Below are 22,255 nucleotides of genomic sequence, written 5' to 3'. Positions count from 1 at the left end.
AATATTCGCGTGCGGCTCATGTGAGGAATCGCAATTATATTACAGTTTATTCATAACATACGATTATTTAAATAATTAAAATTATCCACGATTAAGTTATCGCGGGTGTTTGTATCGCGATTAACGATAAAAACGATAATCGTCCCATCCCTAGTTGTACATAGATTTCCCAGAGTCAACTAACAAAATCTAGAATAGTGTTTTATTGTCCGTAATTTGGCTCCTGCTCCTCAACCTATGACTGACATCTCTCTTTTCCACCCGATAGGTTTAGTTGAAGTACACCATGGAAGAGTCAGGCAGGTCACGTTACCCCAAGCAAGGAGGCTGGGACAGGGCCGCAGGGGCAGAGGAGACAGAGAGCTGGAGGAGCCAGGACATGGGGAGAGGATACAGCCCCAAACTGGAGACGGGCCCCCAGGGTAAAAGGACCCATGGCGGGTCCTACCGAGCCAGCCCCAAGAAGGGAGGGATGGGCCCCCTGAGCAGCTCCCCCGGGGGGTTCAAGGGTGGACACAGCCCCTCCCAGAGGGAGGGATTTCGGAAGTTCCCTGGCACTGAGACCCAGGCCGGTGGGCGGGAGGAGAACTGGAGAGAGCGCCCCCCGCAGCGCTGGAGGAGGAGCTCCCAGGGAGAGGACCAGGGGGAGGACCAGAGGGAGGACCAGGGGGAGGACAGGGAACAGGGGAGGCGAGAGACCGCCGACACGTACAACTCAGGTGAGGGTCTTGCTCTTCCCTTGGAACTTAGATCAGTGGTCTCGGTCGCAGCATTTAAAAAACAGCTCAAGACTGTCCTGTACGGAAACCTTAACGCGTACATTTCTTTTAATGCAAATTAATCATATTACCAAGTTCTACTGACGTGTGGCAAACGCAGAGAACACTGTAGAGGGTTAAGACAGAGAACACTGTAGAGGGGTGTCAACACTGTAGAGGGGTGTCAACACTGTAGAGGGGTGTCAACACAGACTGATTTGTATACTGGGTGGTAATAATGACAGTCGTTGGTTATATTCCTGACTTTGGACCAATCAATGTGAAGGGGCAGAAGGGGCAGGATAAACAAAAATGTCACAACAAGATGGCGGCTACTTCTCTGGAAATGAGTGATGATGAATGATCTTCCACTACAGTATCTGAAATAAATATACACTATTTTATAACTCTTCTTCTAAACATGTTCTCTTACTAGCAAGCTACTGTTATGGCCATGAAGTTGAGAAATGGCCACGAAGTTTGTCTTTGCGTGTGCGTGAAAAAACATGTGACATACGTCTCTGATAGGGCGTTCACACCGGCAAAGAACCGTGCTGGTTCGCGTTTGCGAACCAAGTCTGGAACTGGCCGGCGCGTTCAGACTGAAACTCAATTGGTTCGGAGCCTGAAAAGTTGGTTCGCAGCAGGAACCAGAAAATAGTGGTTCTCAAGCGCGAACCAAAACGTAGAACAGTCACATAGTCAGTGGGTGTGTCATATTCTAGGCTGCAGAGACCAGCAAGAAGGAAGTAGACAAAATGTAATCTAATCTAAATCTAATCATTAGTGATCAAAAACAATATCAAAAGTTTTATTATTCTCTCTATCTTCCTCACATGCTCAGCAAACACACACACACACGGATGGACATGCGCGAACGTGAATTTCGTAAGCCATTTCTATTCCAGTAATGGAGCAGCTGATTAGTAAGAGAACGCGTGTACAAAGTGTCTTGTGTTTTGTTTCATAGAAAATTGTGTTTATTTCAGATACTGTAGTGGAAGATATTATCCTCTTTTCCAGTGAAGTAGCCGCCATCTAGTTGTGACATTTTTGTTTATCCCGCCCCTTCATCACCCATCGTTGATGACACGGATGGTTCTGGTTACACTGGTATGAACGTGGGCTCGTTCGCCAGACAGCACCAACGTTCGGAGGTTCCTGAACGCGAACGCGAACCGGCATGGTTCTTTGCCGGTGTGAAAGCCTTATGAATGCACAGAGGCCGAATCCCCGATTACATCGGAGGGAGACAATTATCATGTTCCAGTGTTTCCTCCTCATGAAACGTGCACGCGCGCTCAAAACAACGACCTAATTTCAAACAAAACTAGAGGGAGGATGGCAAAAAAAATAAAATAATATACAGAATATAAACTTGTGATACCGGTTTCCATCCATCAGCTCTGAAGGTTTACGTTACTCACGGATCCAATGTCCTTCCAAACGAGCAGTCTTGGCTCCGTCTCAAACACAACAGGAAAAGTATGTCCAACTTGGCGAAAGTTTCCTCCTGCCAGCCATGCAGTTTCGGATCGCTCATAGCCACTGCTAGTTTCAGCAATGTTTGAAGTGTCTGGGACATCTTTTTTCTTGAAAAATCCATCCATCTGTCGCTGTTTTCGTTTAATTTTAAAGTTATTTAACGTGATATCTTATTTGTGCACCTAGCTAGCTAGATCAGCTTTTTGTATCTTTTAAATTTAGATGGTACTACCGGTGACTTTTAGCCCGTTATTTGCGAGGAGAAAACACAGGCGCCCGAGCATTTCGGCAGGTAAGACTGCTGAGCAGGGATGGTTGAGTCTGCACGGTTCTCATGCCGGTTCACATTTAGACCAATCAGGAGTAGCCCTTGTGTCACGTCGTCAACTGAATGTTTAATGTCATTAATCTGATTTTGAATCAGCGGTTAGAGAGAGATGGGCGTGGATTTAGGTGCACTTTTAGTCAACATCCATTATAGCGCTGATCTAGGATCAGATATATTTTAATCAGCTAAAATGTTCAGAGGTGGGTTTTTGTTTTTTTTGTTTTTGTTTTTGTTTTGTGTGGACTGAATCAATTAGTGGCGGAGGAAATTCATTCGTGGCGGCCCGCCACCAATAAATGCATATAGAGGAAACACTGTGTTCATTCTCACTGATCTGTCCAAGAGTCCACTGATCATCATACCATCAACATTCAGCATAATGTATCAGTCTGGCTAACGTAGTGATTCAACCCAGTGGTCTGTCTTGCCTCAGAAGTAGGGATGGGATGGGAATCGAAGACTGGCTCCAAATTGTTCGATCCATGGAAATTGTCCTTCTCCAAGGTTATAGATTCCTTTTATCGATGCCGTCATGTTTTTCTGACAGTTGCGCATTGCAAAAACTCAGGCGCCATGACGTCAAACTCTGCGTCTGACTTCAAACTCTGCGCTGTAGTATCGGACTCTAAACGTTTTAGTTGCAACAAGGACAGTATTCAAACGCTCAGGTTATGCCCCAATGCCCGGTGTCCGTTCGCAAACTTAAAAAACTGATAAAGTAGCATGTTATCTATTTAAAATGTGACAAACTGTCATGTGAAATTCAACGTTGTGGATTCTAAATGGTAGATGTCGCTGCCACTGAATAATAATGCGTCCATTGATACGTTGTGTTCCAATATGTTCATGTTTCTTTGTCTCAAGTGAGGTCAAGGAATTGTGTATAGTCCTATATGTTATTCATATCTTGCAATAAGTTCTATAGTATCTCACTTGAAGTTGTATGTAAATGTTCCTTTGGTTTATTATATGGTAATTTAATGACACAGCTGAAAATATATTTTAATAAGTAAAATGCATAGTTTAATATTATCAGTATGATGTAGGCCTTTAACAATTCAACATTTTGCTACAATTAATTATCTCAGAAATAACTGCGATTAACAATATACCCTATTTTTCTGACCATAAGTCGCTCCGAAGTATAAGTCACGAAATGCGTCACAAAGAGGAAAAAAACATACACTACCGTTCAAAAGTTTCGGGTCACCCAGACAATTTCGTGTTTTCCATGAAAACTCACACTTTTATTTATCAAATGAGTTGCAAAATGAATAGAAAATATAGTCAAGACATTGACACGGTAAGAAATAATGATTTTTATTTGAAATAATAATTTTGTCCTTCAAACTTCCAATGTCTGTGTCCAATGTCTGTGTTCTTTTGCCCATATTAATCTTTTCCTTCTATTGACCAATGTCAGATATGGCTTTTTCTTTGCCACTCTGCCTAGAAGGCCAGCATCCTGGAGTCGCCTCTTCACTGTAGACGTTGACACTGGCGTTTTGCGGGTACCATTTAATGAAGCTGCCAGTTCAGGACCTGTGAGGCATCTATTTCTCAAACTAGAGACTCGAATGTACTTGTCTTCTTGCTCAGTTGTGCCCCGGGGCCTCCCACTTCTCTTTCTACTCTGGTTAGAGCCTGTTTGTGCTGTTCTCTGAAGCGAGTAGTACACACCATTGTAGGAAATGTTCAGTTTCTTGGCAATTTCTCACATGGAATAGCCTTCATTTCATTTCTAAGAACAAGAATAGACTGTCGAGTTTCATATGAAAGTTATCTTTTTCTGGCCATTTTGAGAGTATAATCGAACCCACAAATGTGATGCTCCAGATACTCAACTAGCTCAAAGGAAGGCCATTTGTATAACTTCTCTAACCAGCAAAACTGTTTTCAGCTGTGCTAACATAATTGCACAAGGGTTTTCAAGGTTTTTCTAATCACAATGTACCATTAGAACACTGGAGTGACGGTTGCTGGAAATGGGCCTCTATACACCTATGTAGATATTCCATTTCAAAACAGATGTTTGCAGCTAGAATAGTCATTTTCCACATTAACAATGTTTATGAACTTGAAAAGTAAGTGTATTTACTGATTAATTTAATGTTATCTTCATTGAAAAAAACAGTGCTTTTCTTTAAAAAATAAGGACATTTCTAAGTGACCCCAAACTTTTGAACAGTAGTGTATATAAGTCGCACTGGACTAAGTCTCAGTTATTTCGAAATGTATTTCACAAAATCCAAAACCAAGAACAGACATTTAATCTGGAAAGGCAAGTTATTCAACCACACAATAACACACAGAACAACAGGCTGAATAGGTGTCCGGTATGTTAACGTAACACATTAACAGTTATTTAGCTACACAATAGCATAAAGAACATACCTGGGAGGCTGAATAGGCTAAATTAACATAACAAGACAGCGAGTCCAACAAGCAAGTTACCGGTAAGCAAGTTCACCAAGCTCCCGTTAAGTTTCAGTTAATTTCTTCATATAGTTGTCACAAGCCCAGAGCGCCCTCTCGTGGCTGTAGACGGTAATGTTTACTCCTTGGTTCATGTCAGTCAGTATGAAATGATATATATTTCGATATATAAGTCGCACCTGACTATAAGTCGCAGGACCAGCCAAACTATGAAAAAAAGGGCGACTTATAGTCCGGAAAATACGGTAGTTGTTTCATTGTTATGTGACCCAGACAATGTAATAACAATGTAATAACACAGCAACCTATGAAGTAAACCATGCCTCTTTATTATCATAAAATGTATTTTTGAACATAAAAATGATCTATAATGTAATTATGTGTACTCTGTGTGTAAACATGTGTTTTTAGCATGTTCATGTTCTGTCTGGATGTTGTGATGTGCTTAACATGCAGAGCAGCTATCTGCTAATTCTCATGACGCTCTTTGTTGTTAGCTAGCTAGCGCGTTGGAGCACAGGCAAGACTGCCATTAGACATGTAGTTGTCATTAGACATGTAGTTGCCATTAGACAGTAATTTCATAATTGTTACAGGCTTAACATAATGATACTGTTGGCTGCACTGTAGCCTCTTTTCTAAATAGGACAGACATCAATCTTCACATGATCTTGTTTTAGCCACACCTTCTAAATTCTAAAGAAGAATTGTTTATTTTATGTGCCAGTAAAATGTTATATTGGGTTCAAGCTTATTCCCTTTTGAAATGTGTTCAAATGTTACGAGGCATACATGCCTATTTTTCTAAAGAAGAATTGTTTATTTTATCAGTCAGTTTTAGATGTCTTTTTCAAGTTATATCCTTTTAAGAAAAGGCACATTGTAGGCTAATTCATTTTATTTTTTCATGTTCAAATGTTATTAGGCAGACATTCTACACTGTGTTCCGATATTCAAGAGATATTAAAACAGCCACCGTGACGCTGAACCTGTGTAGGCCTACTTTTTTTTTTCCACACAGAAAATTTATCAGGAATCTCTAAGAACGATAAAGAATTGTACCGACAAGCAGGATGATATTGGCATCGGTATCTAACATATTCTCACCCCCATCCCTGCTCAGGAGGGAGGCGGAGGAACCGGGACCGGAGGCGTGGCCTGGGGGAGGATGACCGGGGTCATGTGATCGACGAGTCAGCGCTCTCAGCCAAAGAGCTGCTGGGCCTGCGACAGGCGGAGGAGCGGATTGGCCGAGACCAGATCTTTCGCCTGAAGAAGGTGCGTGACCCACCGGCGCTCCGTGTGGACGGGCATGGAATGGCACTTGGCAATAGTCCTTCAGCGAATACTTATGTTGACTCAATACATACTGGGTTGGGTCATGGGGGATGTTATCTTTACAGCTACAGGTGTTTTGCATCATGTTATAATGGAAGCAGAATGACTCTAGAGAATCCTTCTGGTATTTTAAATCCGTTCCCAAAATGCGTCAGTGTCTGTCCTCTGTCCTGCTGGCTGATGACTGAACCCTCCTTGGCTGACTCCTGTGCTCTCTCTCCTCTCTCTGATTGGCTGACCCCTCCCTGGCTGACTCCTGTGCTCTCTCTCCTCTCTCTGATTGGCTCAGAGGTCCCGCAGCAGCCCCGCGGCCCTGTACACCTGCTTCCTCTGCGACTTGCTGCTGGACTCCGTCTCCGCCGCCCACCGACACGTCAAAGACAAGTGGCACAAGAGGAGGGCCAGGGTGAGACGCACGCTCCATTCAGCTGTCCTCACCACCGCACTGCTGCTGCTCTGCTGCACTGTACACTGGACTGGTTCTGTTCTGGTACACTGTACTGGTCCTGTACTGGTCCTGTACTGGTCCTGTACTGGTCCTGTACTGGTTCTGTATGGTTCTGTACTGGTTCTGTATGGTTCTCAATGGTTCTGTATGGTTCTGTACTGGTTCTGTATGGTTCTGTACTGGTTCTGTATGGTTCTGTACTGGTTCTGTACTGGTTCTGTATGGTTCTGTATGGTTCTGTCCTGGTGCACTTTTGTTTAAGGTTAGACTTACGATGATTTGAAGGAGAAACATAGTTTAAGTGGTTTGAAGGAGAAACATAGTTTAAGTGATTTGAAGGAGAAACATAGTTTAAGTGGTTAGTAAATCTGAAGTCTGGCTGAAACATGCTTTCTTTGCATATTGTGTTCTGTGTTGCGTGACTGTGTGTGTGTGTTGCGTGACCGTGTGTGTGTGTTGTGTGACTGTGTGTGTGTGTGTGTGTGACTGTGTGTGTTGCATGACCGTGTGTGTGTTACGTGACTGTGTGTGTGTGTGTGTGTGTGTGTGTGTTACGTGACTGTTGCGTTACTGTGTGTGTGTGTGTTGCGTGACTGTGTGTGTGTTGCGTGACTGTGTGTGTGTGTGTGTGTGTTGCGTGACTGTGTGTGTATTGCGTGACTGTGTGTGTGTGTGTGTGTGTGTGTGTGTGTGTTGCGTGACCGTGTGTGTGTGTTGCGTGACCGTGTGTGTGTGTGTGTGTGTGTGCAGGAGCGGCGGGAGGAGGCCATGTTGACAGAGATCCTGCCCCCCGGGCCCCAGCAGGTGTCGGCAGTGGGCCGGGCGCTGCAGGGCGTGGTCATGGAGCTGGGCCTCAGCCCCCGGGAGGTGGAGGGGAGGAGGCAGGTGGTCTGCAGCATGCAGGGGGTCCTCCAGTCCGTCCTGCCTGGTAAGAGGACAGACAGACACCACACCTTCTGAAACATCACATTAAACCACCTTTCAACCACCTTTCAACCACCTTTTAACCACCTTTCAACCACCTTTCAAGGACTTTCAATTAAGCGTTATGGAACTCAAAGCCGTGGTATATCGTGGATATCAGTACAACTAGCTGATATCATCCCCTAGCTGTGCCGATATCCACGATATACCACGGCTTTGAGTTCCATAACGCTTTTATACAACGGTTACCACTTTTATCCATCAATATTTCACAAAAGAAAGACAAGCTTTTAATTAATGTATTTTAATGGAACTATGTTTTATGGTACTATGTGTATTTATCCGCTGAACAGTTGTTTATCGGTTGCTAAGCAACGGTAAGAATGTAACTTCGATAACGGTAATATATACAAATGCAGAGTAATATGAAAAGATGTGTCAACATTCCATTTAGCCGTGCATATGTCATGGATATCAGCACGCAAACTGACCAATCAGGGCTCTACAGTGCGACCATTTCACTCGCATTTGCGACTAAAAATACATCTGTGCGACTAGAGAAATAAATTCACGAGCACACGTGCGAGTACCGATGTTTTTTTTTTTTTTTTTTTTTTTTTATAAATCTGCGCGAACCGTGTGGCCACATTTTAAGCCGTCAGCCAGCCCGCTACGACCACGGGAAGTCATGTTAAAAGTGAAGTTACTTCTGTTAAACTGGCGCTAAGCTAACATCGCTAATCGCTAACTCCCTCCTGGGCCTTAAAGAGACAAGCGCCCTTTTCTCATCTCAAGCTTCATTAGCTTCATTAGCTCACCACATCTACAGATTTGGTCCCACACACTCCAGATTTGAACCCAAGGTTACAACCAGGGTTAACTACCCAGGGTAGAAAGTAGAAAGCTCTCAGACCTTCAGAACCCATTGAAAGTAGTGGAGGTACTCCAGAAGTCCAAATGCATCTCTAATCCTAGGAAACCCTAGGAAGCAAGTTGCCTAATGGCATGAAAATGCAACATGTTGTACTTGAGTGTGGCAGAGAGGTGGGACCCCCGGGGATGGTGGTGTGCTAACAGCTAGCCGCCGCAGAGGCACCGTGCTGGGCTGGCCACCTCCACATGTCACCACCCCGGGCAGCATGGGGCTGGGGACTGGTCATCTGGATGTGGGTTAGTTTAATACCCCTAGATGTGGAGTTGTCTGGCCACCGTGTGTGACTGATGTAGCCTGACCCAGCAGCAGGGAGGTGGGCAGCATGGAGACAGACCTCTGCATGGCCTGGCTGGGCTGCTAGCTGACAGACCTAGCCCTAAAGCCTGGCTGGGCTGCTAGCTGCTAGCTGACAGGCATGACATGGATGAATGAATGAACATGCTGCTAACCAGGAGAACTTGACACAGCTAGTTACCATAATACAATGCCATCAACTCTGTGTCTAGTAGGGCTGTAGGCATGGGCCAATGTGTGATTTTGGTGCAAAAATTGCAAAATCACTAATAAAAATGTGTTATAATTACATTTTTCACTGTGCTCCTAAATTTCTTTGTGTGCCCCTAACATTTTTTATTTAGGAGCACATGTGCTCCTAGTGAAAAAGGTTAGCGTAGAGCCCTGCCAATAGAGACAATGGACCAGATCTATCTGTTGTATAAGCACCTTTCAAGGCTCAATTCCCTCAAATTCAAGGACCCAACACGGCATAGTTTGAGACAGAACTAGTTGCTGAGTAAAACATTTTTGAATATATATATATATATATATTTGTTTTAGAGAGAGAGGGGAATTCAAGCACTTTCAATGACCCATGTCTATTTTCAAAAACGTTATTTCTTTTTCTCAAATTTACCAACTTTCAAGGATTTCAAGGACCTGTGGGTACCCTAGACAGAGATAAACATTCTTTAGTTTTACGTTTTTTTTTGGGGGGGGGGGGGGTTGGCGTGGGGCAGTCCCACTATTATTTATTTGCTTAGTTTTCTATCGGACAGAGACGGTAGAGAAAGACAGGCCGGATTCAAGCCTGTGCCGACATGGGCACATTGTGTGCACTGTAGGCCCGTGGTACTAGACCACTGGACCACCTCAGGCCACTGCTTGTGGAAGGTGGAGTAATGCTACAGAACGTTCTGGTAAAAAAGTATCTTCAAGATGATAACGTATTTCTGTCATGTAGAATAAGGGGATCTCATCAACTTGGGCAACACTAATTGTTGCTCCTCAGTGAATAGTATACTACCACACTGTAGTGGTGTAGTTTACCTTGTGTTCAGGGAGCCTTGTTTGAATCCTGTTTATTGGGATGGAGACAGTATAGATTGACATGAAGGATGGGGGGGGTGAGAGAAAGGGGGATGACAGGAAGGATGTGTGAGAGAAAGGGGGGATGACATGCCGGATATGTCGATGGCCGGAAGCGAACCACGGTCCTTGCGATGATGGGCTCTGCGCCTCGGCGTGTTAACGTACGCGCCCCAGACCTGAAAACACCCGAGGGTTAGAGGCCGTTGAGCTGATCTGGTCGACGCCTCATTTAGATTCGATGCGCTGATTGAAGTGTAGTCCAGAAGGTTTTGTTGCGGGAGGATTGGGTGATGTTCAGGTGATTTAGATTTAAATTCCAGTCCTAGTGAGAAGTGTTTCTCCAGTGCTCTTTTTTACACTAGAACAGCCGTGCCTTTTTTACCTACTATAAGACTCGCCTCGGGGGCCAAATGACCCCCTCTTTACAATGCTCAAGCTGCTATTTACACACAACGACCACTAGTTGGCCGCTTGTAAATTAGCCTGCTTCCTACACAGAAAAACTTCAAAATAGCTTTATACTAGCTTATCCTGATGTGATTTAGAAAATGTAAGGATACTGGGTGGTAGAATGCACATATCTAGGAAAAGTCATGAAAAGAGGGTCCTGAAATTTGATTGAGTGCAAAGATATAACATGTTCAGGGCTCTACGCTAACCTTTTTCACTAGGAGCACATGTGCTCCTAAATGAAAAATGTTAGGGGCACACAAAGAAATTTAGGAGCACAGTGAAAAATGTAATTATAACACATTTTTATTAGTGATTTTGCAATTTTTGCACCAAAATCACACATTGGCCCATGCCTACAGCCCTACTAGACGCAGAGTTGATGGCATTGTATTATGGTAACTAGCTGTGTCAAGTTCTCCTGGTTAGCAGCATGTTCATTCATTCATCCATGTCATGCCTGTCAGCTAGCAGCTAGCAGCCCAGCCAGGCTTTAGGGCTAGGTCTGTCAGCTAGCAGCCCAGCCAGGCCATGCAGAGGTCTGTCTCCATGCTGCCCACCTCCCTGCTGCTGGGTCAGGCTACATCAGTCACACACGGTGGCCAGACAACTCCACATCTAGGGGTATTAAACTACCCCACATCCAGATGACCAGTCCCCAGCCCCATGCTGCCCGGGGTGGTGACATGTGGAGGTGGCCAGCCCAGCACGGTGCCTCTGCGGCGGCTAGCTGTTAGCGCACCACCATCCCCGGGGGTCCCACCTCTCTGCCACACTCAAGTACAACATGTTGCATTTTCATGCCATTAGGCAACTTGCTTCCTAGGGTTTCCTAGGATTAGAGATGCATTTGGACTTCTGGAGTACCTCCACTACTTTCAATGGATTCTGAAGGTCTGAGAGATTTCTACTTTCTACCCTGGGTAGTTAACCCTGGTTGTAACCTTGGGTTCAAATCTGGAGTGTGTGGGACCAAATCTGTAGATGTGGTGAGCTAATGAAGCTAATGAAGCTTGAGATGAGAAAAGGGCGCTTGTCTCTTTAAGGCCCAAAAGGGAGTTAGCGATTAGCGATGTTAGCTTAGCGCCAGTTTAACAGAAGTAACTTCACTTTTAACATGACTTCCCGTGGTCGTAGCGGGCTGGCTGACGGCTTAAAATGTGGCCACACGGTTCGCGCAGATTTATTTTTAGAATTTAAAAAAAATATATATATATATAATTTAAAAAAAAATCTGGACTCGCACGTGTGCTCGTGAATTTATTTCTCTAGTCGCACAGATGTATTTTTAGTCGCAAATGCGAGTGAAATGGTCGCACTGTAGAGCCCTGATGTTTCTTTACTCACAGGGCTCATGGCTGTCCTAGTGTTGAGCGTTGTCATCTCTCCTTCTCTTCCTCCCCAGAGGTGAAGCTCAGGCTCTATGGATCTTCTTGCACCAGGTTCGGGTTCAAAGACTCAGATGTCAATATCGACATTCAGTTTCCTCCTCACGTAAGTAGCCTTGAGATCTGACTGTGTGTGTGAGCCCCCCCCCCCAACATTTCTTCTTCTTACTAAACTAGTACCGGACAGTTTTTAAGAAACATTTCTCACCGACTGTTTCAAAGTCGCTATGCTATTCATTGTGTTATCGCCGTAAGAATGCTGTTCTCATCATGTGTTTATGTTGTAAATGATGCATGTTTGACTGTGTTTCCAGATGCATCAGCCAGAAGTGTTGCTGCGGGTCCAGGAGAGTCTGTCAGTGAGCCGTGAGTAGGACCCGGAGACGCTATGCCGGTTACTAAATCAATGACAAGAACATAATTTTACTACCCAGGGTTCCACATTAACGGTTGCCCGATTGCCCGTGGCAAGTGAAACATTTGGCGGGTTTGTTTGCGTGACAGCGACGACGCTGCTGGATCCTGGATCTGTGTATGGGTGTGCAGGAAGAACAACGAATGGAGCCGGCACCAGACCAGACTAGACGATCGTGAAGCGAGTGAAGCGAGACCGATACACAGATCCAGCAGCGTCGTCGCTGTCGCGCAAACAAACCCGCCGAATTTTTCACTTGCCCCAGGCAATCGGGCAACCGTTAATGTGGAACCCTGGTAGCATGTGTTGTTGGTGCAATATCCATTTTTCGGTCAGACGCATTGCTATGTTAGAGCCAGGCTATCATTCCATTATTTCAGGGTTCCCGCGCTAGTCTTAAAAAGCCTTAAAGTAAAAAATCCAGCAATCCAATCTATAAGGCCCAAAAAGGTCTGAAATGTCAGTTATTCGGTCTAAAAATGAGGTGCTAGGTCTTAAAAAATGAGATCCTGCAAGGAAATCAGTCCGACCACATCTATTTACGCAGAAATTAATCAAGCGGGAACCCCAAAAATGCCAATTTGCTTCATTTTTTGTCTGTATGGCAGTGAAATCCCTAATTTCATCACCTTGAGGATGGCAAAAAGCTATCATATGGTGTCGCGAATAGGTTTTAAATTCCATTCAAAGAGGTCTATAAAAGGTCTAAGAAGGTCGTAAATGTGACTTGTTGAAACTTGTAGGAAACCTGTTATTTGTCCTCAGGTCTTGTTCAGGTCTGATGTGAGACTTCCTGTGTTTTCAGCTCTCTTTGTGGACCTAGATGCTGACTTCCACGCCAGGGTGCCTGTCGTCATCTGTAAAGAGAAGGAGAGGTAGGTCTTCAGGTTGAGGAGGGAGCTGCATATGCCCTTGAGCAAGGCACTTAACCCCTAATTGACCTATCGCTAAGCCACGCCCCAAAATAGAAATTGTCCAATCATATCACAGCAAAAGTCACTGATAGTGAAAAGCTTCTAGACAAAATATTCTTGTCATCTTTAAAAAACATGTCAATTACTTGCTGTGGTAAATCAGAAATCAGAAATTTGCCAACTCCCGCCATTGTAAGTCATTGAATGTCATTCAGTCACGGTCGGTCAGTCAGTCACTGTCAGAGAAGCGTTGTTTGTTTGTCCGAGTTGTCAAAGGGGGCGTGGCTTAGCGATAGGTCCATTGCTCCAGGGATGCCCACTATGGCTGACCCTGTGACTAGAACAAAAGAAATACAACATTCCAACAATTGATTGACAAGTTGATATTGAATAAAACCTTCTTCTTCTTCCTGCTGTGAATGTTGCTGCGGTCACAGTGGTGTGGTCTGCAAGGTGAGCGCCGGCAATGACAACGCCTGCCTGACCACCGCCTACCTGTCTGAGCTGGCCAACCAGGAGCCTGTCCTCCTCCCGCTGGTCCTGGGCTTCCGACACTGGGCCAGGGTGAGTCCACAAGGCCTCTGGCACCGTCCATCTGTTCACACTCACCTGACTAAGAGCCAATCCCAATTCACCCCTACGGCTTTGTTTTCACCCCTATGGCTTCATTTTGCGCGTTCACGTTTAGGGTAGGGGTGTCCCAATTCATATTTCATCGAGGGCTAGGGGTAAGGGGGAGGGCTATCCACGGCTTCGTTTGGAGCGATTTCAGGACCAGACTAGCTTCGAAGCCATATGGCTTGATTTCAGCATGCATTGCGAATCATCTACAGAAATGTTATGTCGCTCTATTCAATGCGGAAATGTCATTTCAGTGTTTCCTCCAGGAATTTTTCCATTAGTGGCGGATAGCTCTGTCCCCGCACGCAGCATGAAACGCGCACGCGCGCTCAAAACAACGACCTAATTTCAAACTAGAGGGAGGATGGCAAAAAAAAGCTACAAAAATCTTCCCAGAACCTGATTTGCACGACCAGCTGTCGCTGTAGGACACGTTCAATTGCAAAATTCATTTATCCTTTATGTTCCCAGTTGAGGGCGTGTAGCTGTCGTTAGTTAGCCTGCTTTTATTTAGTTATGCGTACGTTTGAGTTAGTCATCTCTATGATTGTGGTTTGATATTAGCCTATACTTTCTCTTATCTGCATTTTGAGCAACTGTACAAGACCCAACAACACAACTCTGATACAGGACAAATGTTACCTAGCTGCTATAGCTAACGCTGCTACAAGACCCAACAACACAGCTCTGATACAGGACTAATGTTACCTAGCTGCTATAGCTAACCCAACCCTGCTACAAGACCCAACAACACAACTCTGATACAGGACTAATGTTACCTAGCTGCTATAGCTAACCCAACCCTGCTACAAGACCCAACAACACAGCTCTGATACAGGACTAATGTTACCTAGCTGCTATAGCTAACCCAACCCTGCTACAAGACCCAACAACACAACTCTGATACAGGACTAATGTTACCTAGCTGCTTTAGACCCATTTGTACTAAACAACTACAACGTTGTATTGGACACATTTTTTTCGAACTAATCCACAGACAGCAGTCTTATTAACGGGCCCCTGTGGTGCCAGGTGTGGAGGCGACCCAGCACAGTGGGGATATACACTATCACTATCAACTATCACTATTTGAACGCAATTTCAATTGCAATGTCCCAAGTATTACCTACATCTCCTCTGTGGAAAACTCTAATCCCGACGCAGCAGTTATTGTGCTCGGCGATTTTAATCACACCAACAGAACTTCCCAATTACAAACAACAGGTGTCATGCCCCAGCAGAGGAGCTAACATACTAGACCACTGCTACGTTACTATCAACGAGGCTTACCGTTCGTTCCCGAGGGCACCGCTGGGAAGGTCCGACCATGCCATGCGGCTCCTCGTCCCGAAATATAGAGAGAAACTTAAATCCTGCAATACGACACCCAGCCATGCAGTTTCGTATCGCTCATAGCCACTGCTAGCTTCAGCAATGTTTGGGACATCTTTTTTCTTGAAAAATCCATCCATCTGTCGCTGTTTTCGTTTAATTTTTCGAAGTTATTTAACGTGATATCTTATTTGTGCACCTAGCTAGCTAGATCAGCTTTTTGTATCTTTTAGATGATACTACCGGTGACTTTTAGACTTTGAGGAGAAAACACAGGCGCCCGAGCATTTCGGAAGGTAGCGGGGATGGTTGAGTCTGCACGGTTCTCATGCCGGTTCACATTTAGACCAATCAGGAGTAGCCCTTGTGTCACGTTGTCAACTGAATGTTTAATGTCATTAATCTGATTTTGGATCAGCGGTTAGAGAGAGATGGGCCTGGATTTAGGTGCACTTTTAGTCAACATCCATTATAGCGCTGATCTAGGATCAGATATATTTTAATCAGCTAAAATGTTCAGAGGTGGATTCTTTTTTTTTTTTGTGTGTGTGTGGACTGAATCAATTAGTGGCGGAGGAAATTCATTCGTGGCGGCCCGCCACCAATAAATGCATATAGAGGAAACACTGCATTTACTTTCTCTGTAATTACTTATTAATAAAGATTTTAAAAATTATGATAACCATCTTATTATCTTAGTTTAATGTCATTACAATGCATTATAGACCTTTTCTTTACAACAATTATAGCAAAAAAATCGCTGTTATTCCGAGGTGCTGTGCCTATGCTTAACATAGAAAGTTCCACAGTCCAGCGCGCTCGGGACAGCGGGCAGGACACCGGAGCCAGCAGGACACCGGAGCACTCATATCTGCGCGTTTGTCACAGGGTGCCCCGACGTCAGTTCAATGGAAGCGTCAAGCACAGCCTTCCCCATAGAAATACATCTGTGCGCGATTCACATTTCAGAGATGTACAATCATGTTTATTTAGAAATAAATTATTACCTGTGGTGTTTGACAGCGGATGATGGTAGACATATTTAATGTAAAGTTATCGATCAAAAGTTAGTTAAAATTAAATCTCAATCTGTAAGTCATGCATTTTTCCATGTTTCCCTTGATGGCATATGTGACAACTGACAATGAAAAGGGCTACCTGTAGGCGAAATTATTTTTCTGTTTTTTTACATGTGCTTAAACTACAGATTGTAAGCTTTCAAATGATGCATCATACATTGAAATCAGAAACAAATTGAAGACGACATGAGTATTTGAAAGTTGCTACACCTGAAATCACTAAGCACAGAAAATCCCCTTCAAAGATATTGTTTTTTCTCACCTTCACAGCCAGGTAATGGGCGGTAACAATGTCTGGTTAACCCCACCCCCAACCACTCAGCTGTCAATATCTGTCAGTGTTACTCACTGGGTCAGACAGCTATAGCTAACATTATTACCTAGCAAGGTATTACCTAAGCTAATTAGCCAGCTTATCATTATGGAGGCTTTATGGTTGTTGTAACTATTATTCTTTTAATGATACAAAAAAGTCTTGAATCAGAATTTATTTTACAGTACACAATAATACAAATCTTTGGCTGTGGTTCTTCAACATTAGCTTTGCAGCAAGGTACATAATCACAACAATACCATCACAATAATCACAAGTAAATAAGTAAAGTAAGTAATGATAAGTAATAAAGTGATAAGTGATGGTAGTCGCACTACAGCAGAATTAAAGTGCAATCAATAGTGTAACATGCTGTGCAAAGTTCAACAAGATGAAAATGAAAGTGTTCAGGTATTTCTCAAGTAGTCAGGTAGTGTGCAATTCCTTTGTCCTAATGTTTTCATCATTAGCATTGCAGCAAGGTACATAATCACAATAATAAGTAAATGAGTAAAGTAAGTAATGATAAGTAATACAGTTCAGTGTTTCCTCTACATGCATTTCATCGTGGCGGTCCGCCACGATGGAATTTCCTCCGCCACCATGCAGATTTCTCAACCAAAAAAAAAAAAAAAAGATTTAGGCCGCTTTTCAGACCTTCACAGCGCTAGACACACCCACAAGCGCGAAGCGACGCGCTTGCAAAACTGTTTTGTGATTCCTCATTTAAATTACGTTGTACCTGTTACAATGACAATAAAGATCATTCATCTTCATCAAGATGAGAGATGGAGCGATCCGCTCACACAGCTGTCCCGCATCCGCTAATCAGCGCAGCACCGAACCGCCGGGCTCGTTGAGCGGATGCGAGGCAGCTGTGCCCGGGACCGGCCACTTCACATAAAGGAAGGAAGGAAGGAAGGAAAGAAAGAAAGCCGTGCACAAACGAGAGCTAAGTCAGACCGGGACGCTGCCAGTATGTGTGAGAGCCGGACTGCCGGCGTGAACATTTGAACCGTGTCATTTTATTTAATGGACCATTTCGTTGTCTGGTACCTGTACTGTAGCAATGACAAATAAAGTCCATTCCATTCCATTCCAGAGAGGGACGGACGGACGGACTACCCTTGTTTTTAATTTACAGGAAAACATTTTATTTTCGAGTTTTGGCTGAAATGACGTCGTTGTTTTGAGCGCGCGTGCGCGTTTCATGCGCGTGCACGCGAAAAAAACGCGCGTGCGCGGTCAGCACTACCCGCCACCATGGTCAAAATTCCTGGAGGAAACACTGCAGTTTTCTGAGGTTTTCTGAGGTGCTGTGGAGTCATGTGGTGTCTTTTGCCTCATCTGAACAGAATTCTCTGATCAAAAAGATACTTCTGTCTTCTGAAACAGACAAACATGAACACAGTTAGCTAGCTGTACACGGTATCAACAACACAACTTATAAGAACAGCATAATGTGCTACTATGCGATTGTTTTAGAAAGTCTTACGCAATACCACACAACTTACTAGCTAATGCTAGCTAGCTAACACGGCTAGCCCAACCCAAGTAACAAAAGAAAACAGTTAACTAACTGTACACAGTAGCAACAACACAACTTATAAGAACAGCATAATGTGCTACTATGCGATTGTTTTAGAAAGTCTTTAAAAGGCAATACGACGACACAGAACGTACTAGCTAATGTTCGCTAGCTAACGCGGCTAGCCCAACACAAACAAAGGACTGTAGGCTACTTACTTGTGGTATGTTGATCCCGTGAAATCTGTATGTTGTCCTAGTAAAGTTTCGTTTATTGGGGACTTTCTTTGTGCCTTCAGTCATTACTGAACAATTGATGAGCTAAGCAGTGTTAATCTATGAACAAACTCAGAACACATTCTCAATGTAAACATTAAAACACGGCTTACTTTGTCCCTCCCCCTTGAGCTCAACAGCCAATCACACCCAAGTGAAAGCGTATGTTATTTCATGACAAACAAGCCTATTTTGTTGCTAGATTACACTTATTTAATGAACGTAAAACTGTTCGGAAAAATAACGAGTGGGTACTTCACATCTTAAAGTTGAATGTTAGCTAAAAAACCGAAAATCTGAGTTTTAGGTCAGAAATAGTTTCAAGGCCGATTTCACGTATTTCTGTTTCCCGAGAGGTGGCTGATTACATCGTCAGTCGACACATATGACGCCGTAAATGTAACTAAAGTTCAGCTGCGAAGTTGTTGCACTGTTGTCCTATATCAGTGCAGACCGGCAGCATAGGAGCACAGGTTTCATACAGGTTAGAGCTTATTCTGTCATGGTCTGATCAGGGTTTCCGTTAGAAAAAATTGGTGCCGGTCAACGTGTCCGGAAAGATTTCAATGTGTCGGACAAACGGGAGAAATTCCGGTCATCATATTCAAATATAATATAGGTGTTTGTCGCGGTGATTAGCTGTTGTATAGCCTATATATGCAATTTAAGGTCTATTTCTCATCCGATACGATTAGATGCGAACTATATAATAATATAGGCTTTCATGATTCGCATGCGCTACTGTCCAGGGCTGCACGCGCGCCACACTGGGCCTAGTCACCTTTGCTACTTTGAATTACGACTGTAGGCTAAGATGTTTATTTCAATTGCATTAATGGGATTTGAGGATGTAATTGGTAATTTTAAGTATGCCTAGTTTAGCTTTTGATGGCTATTTGAATGGACTGCATCGATCGATCAATGAACGGACTCCACATTACGTTAACTGAAGTGTGTTAAATAGTTTCACGACAGTAATGTACGTTTTCTATATTCTCTTTTAGGGGTGTAACGGATCACCTAACTCACGGATCGGATCGTGTCACGGATTTTGAGTCACGGATCGGATCATTTTTCGGATCAACACAAAACATTTTTTTTTTTTTAAATAAAAACAACATTTTCCTTGAATTCTGTAAAAAGAGGATGCATTTGCTAATTCGCCGACAATTAGGATCCTCTCCTTTTCATAGAGGTCGGGCACAACCTTCTCACTGAAGTGGGGGCGCGAGGGGATTTTGTAACGTGGCTCAAGCACATTGATCATATTTTGAAACCCTCCGTTCTCCACAACGGAGTATGGCCTCATGTCTGCCGCGATAAACTTCCCAATTGAATTGGTAATGGCTTTAGCCCGGTCTGAGTCTGCAGGAATCGTCTGTTTAAATGACGTTTGGAGAAGTTGTTGTTGAGCTACTTTTTTCTTGCCCCCCGTCATCAACACACCAGGGTGATGTCGCGTTAAATGTGTGGCCATGCTTGACGTATTGCCTGCCTCATAAGATTTCCGCGTGGCACAATGCCTACACACCGTAACTTTCCCTCCTTCCATCATTATTATAAGTAACAGGGAAGCCAAAGTGCTCCCATACATGTGATTTCAATGACGAGGGAGGCCTTTCCAGTTCGCCAACGTTGCTAGCACTCGCCATGATACTTGTTGCTGTGGATTCCCAGCTTCACGTGGAGTGAGTACGTAACAGAGTACTTTTTTTGTGTGTTTACACAATCACCCAGGCTGCTTAGCGGGTGATATGACGTGATATAAGTGGGACAGAGATGAGTGAATGAATGTTGTTGTCAACTCAGTACACATGCAGAGAGTGAGAATAAAGCGCACATGATTGTTTTTCTACCGGTTACATTTGAATGAATGAATGAATGGTCTTTATTGTCATTGCTACAGCACAGGTACCAAACAACGAAATTTAGGAGGGGTGGCTCCCCTGGTGTTAGAAGAAAAAAAAAAAAAAAAAAAAAAAAAAAAACGCTTTTGCTATTGATCCGCGGTACACATGCGTTCCGAACCGTGGAGGGCGATCCGAACGGATCACGGATTATCCGTGATCCGTTACACCCCTATTCTCTTTCCAGTTTTACCCTTTTTATCAATAAAACAACGTAATTTCTATAACCACGTCTCGCTGATTGGGAAGGCATTAAGTCTAGCTGCCTGTCAAATCATACTTACTCGGACTCGGGAGTATGAGAATGGGGCGGATGTATCGGGGGGATACACCCGTGGACTATTTCAACTTAGTGGCACAAATTAAACTCTAACACTATAGATAGACTAAATTGAACTAAAATGATGGACACCGACTGAATAACTGAGTGGGGGGAAGACAGGTCTCAAATGTGGAACAATTATAACATTTATTACATAAAGATAAAACATACACAAATATATAACATTGATATCCCTAAACTCAAATGTATTGTGGTATTGTCAACCTAATCTAATCAATCCTAATCTAATGGTACCAGTAGCCCAGGTTGTCGATAGTAGCGCACGTGGAGATGGACGAATGTAGAGGAGGAAAGTTCAATGGAAACTCCCGGAGTAGAAGAGGTAGCCAGGGGGAGTAGAAGAGGTAGCCAGGGGGAGTAGAAGAGGTAGCCAGGGGGATGTTGTACTCTGAATCTCCCGACTCAGGGCTGGAACGGGCACGGCAGGCTCAATCAATGAACTGGGTTGAGATGGCTAGCGTCCTTTATTAGCCGCATCTCGCGGCCCTCTGTGGTCATTCACTGTGCTCTAGCACATCCAAAACACGCAGAACAATAACCTTGACTCCGGTCACTGCAGTGGTTTTATTTAGACTAGATCAAACTAAATTAACTGACGAATTTCTCCCTTACAACTACTCCCGAAAGGTACCTTCACTCTCCGCAAACAATAAACTACTCGCGCCGTTGAGAGACAGGGTTGCCAGATTGGGTGGGTTACCCCCGAATGGGCTACTTGGTTTAGCGGTTATTTAGCGGACTAGTTAGGCTGTAAATTGTCAATCCCATCTGGCAACCCTGCCGCTGTTGTTCATCGCGTAGGCTAGTCTACACATTAATAATAAAAGAAAAAATATAGCCTATATATTCGTCTTTTTTAATGTAGAAGGAATCAGAATATGTGACAAATGAATTTTAGCAAATTGTATTCAAATTGTTCTTAAAGGGAATTATTTTCACCGGACATTATGACCGAAGAGGTTTAAATATGTCGGACTTCAACAGATTTTACCGGACAAAGACCGGTAATTACCGGTTAACGGAAACCCAGGGTCTGATAATGAAACATTGTTTATTTATTTGATGACTTGTGTGATCGATTGATAGCGTTCAAGTTCATTCAAGTTGTGGATGAATCGCGAGCGTCAATGCTTTTCTACGATACTACGGATTACGTATCGGTCGTGAAGGGTTGTCCCATTTCTTAGGGAACCCCTACGGCTTGTGGCTCTGTTCGAAGGCCTTGGCTCGAAATCGAGGGGCACTCAAAAACGAGCCATAGGGGTAGAAAAGGGAATCGGGATTGGGCCTAAGACTGTCCCCATAGCTGCCTTTCTGTTTGGCCTGTTTCTGAATTGAATTCCTCCCCCCCCGAAGAAAAACATAAAAACAAGTTCATTGCTTCATTGCACCTTTGTGTTGTGTGTAGACCATGGTGTGTTGTGTGTAGACCATGGTGTGTTGTGTGTAGACCATGGTGTGTTGTGTGTAGACCATGGTGCGTTGTGTGTAGACCATGGTGCGTTGTGTGTTGTGTGTAGACCATGGTGTGTTGTGTGTAGACCATGGTGTGTTGTGTGTAGACCATGGTGTGTTGTGTGTTGTGTGTAGACCATGGTGTGTTGTGTGTAGACCATGGTGTGTTGTGTGTAGACCATGGTGTGTTAAGACCATGACTGTGTGTGTTGCTGT

General features: G+C 43.9%; 2 protein-coding genes across 2 annotated transcripts in view; both read left to right on the top strand.

Annotated features, from left to right (window-relative positions):
* kiss1rb (KISS1 receptor b) overlaps positions 1-22,255 on the top strand; it is a gene marked incomplete at both ends in the record, with an annotated part of 203,944 nt that overhangs the window by 61,768 nt on the left and 119,921 nt on the right. The window lies entirely within an intron of this gene.
* Positions 287-22,255, top strand: part of tut7 (terminal uridylyl transferase 7) — a gene marked incomplete at its 5' end in the record, with an annotated part of 63,592 nt that continues 41,623 nt past the window's right edge. Inside the window, 8 exons of the mRNA XM_080532850.1 lie at positions 287-719; positions 6,131-6,285; positions 6,635-6,751; positions 7,544-7,721; positions 11,875-11,963; positions 12,172-12,223; positions 13,078-13,147; positions 13,624-13,750. Of these exons, the coding sequence (XP_080388976.1) occupies positions 287-719; positions 6,131-6,285; positions 6,635-6,751; positions 7,544-7,721; positions 11,875-11,963; positions 12,172-12,223; positions 13,078-13,147; positions 13,624-13,750 (1,221 nt within the window). The remainder of the gene's footprint in view (positions 720-6,130; positions 6,286-6,634; positions 6,752-7,543; positions 7,722-11,874; positions 11,964-12,171; positions 12,224-13,077; positions 13,148-13,623; positions 13,751-22,255) is intronic.

The sequence above is a fragment of the Nansenia antarctica genome, assembly GCF_963989245.1.
Source record: "Nansenia antarctica genome assembly, chromosome: 5".
NCBI classification, from domain to species: domain Eukaryota; kingdom Metazoa; phylum Chordata; class Actinopteri; order Argentiniformes; family Microstomatidae; genus Nansenia; species Nansenia antarctica.
Note: the sequence above shows the minus strand (reverse complement) of the source record. Positions and strands in the feature narration are given on the sequence as shown.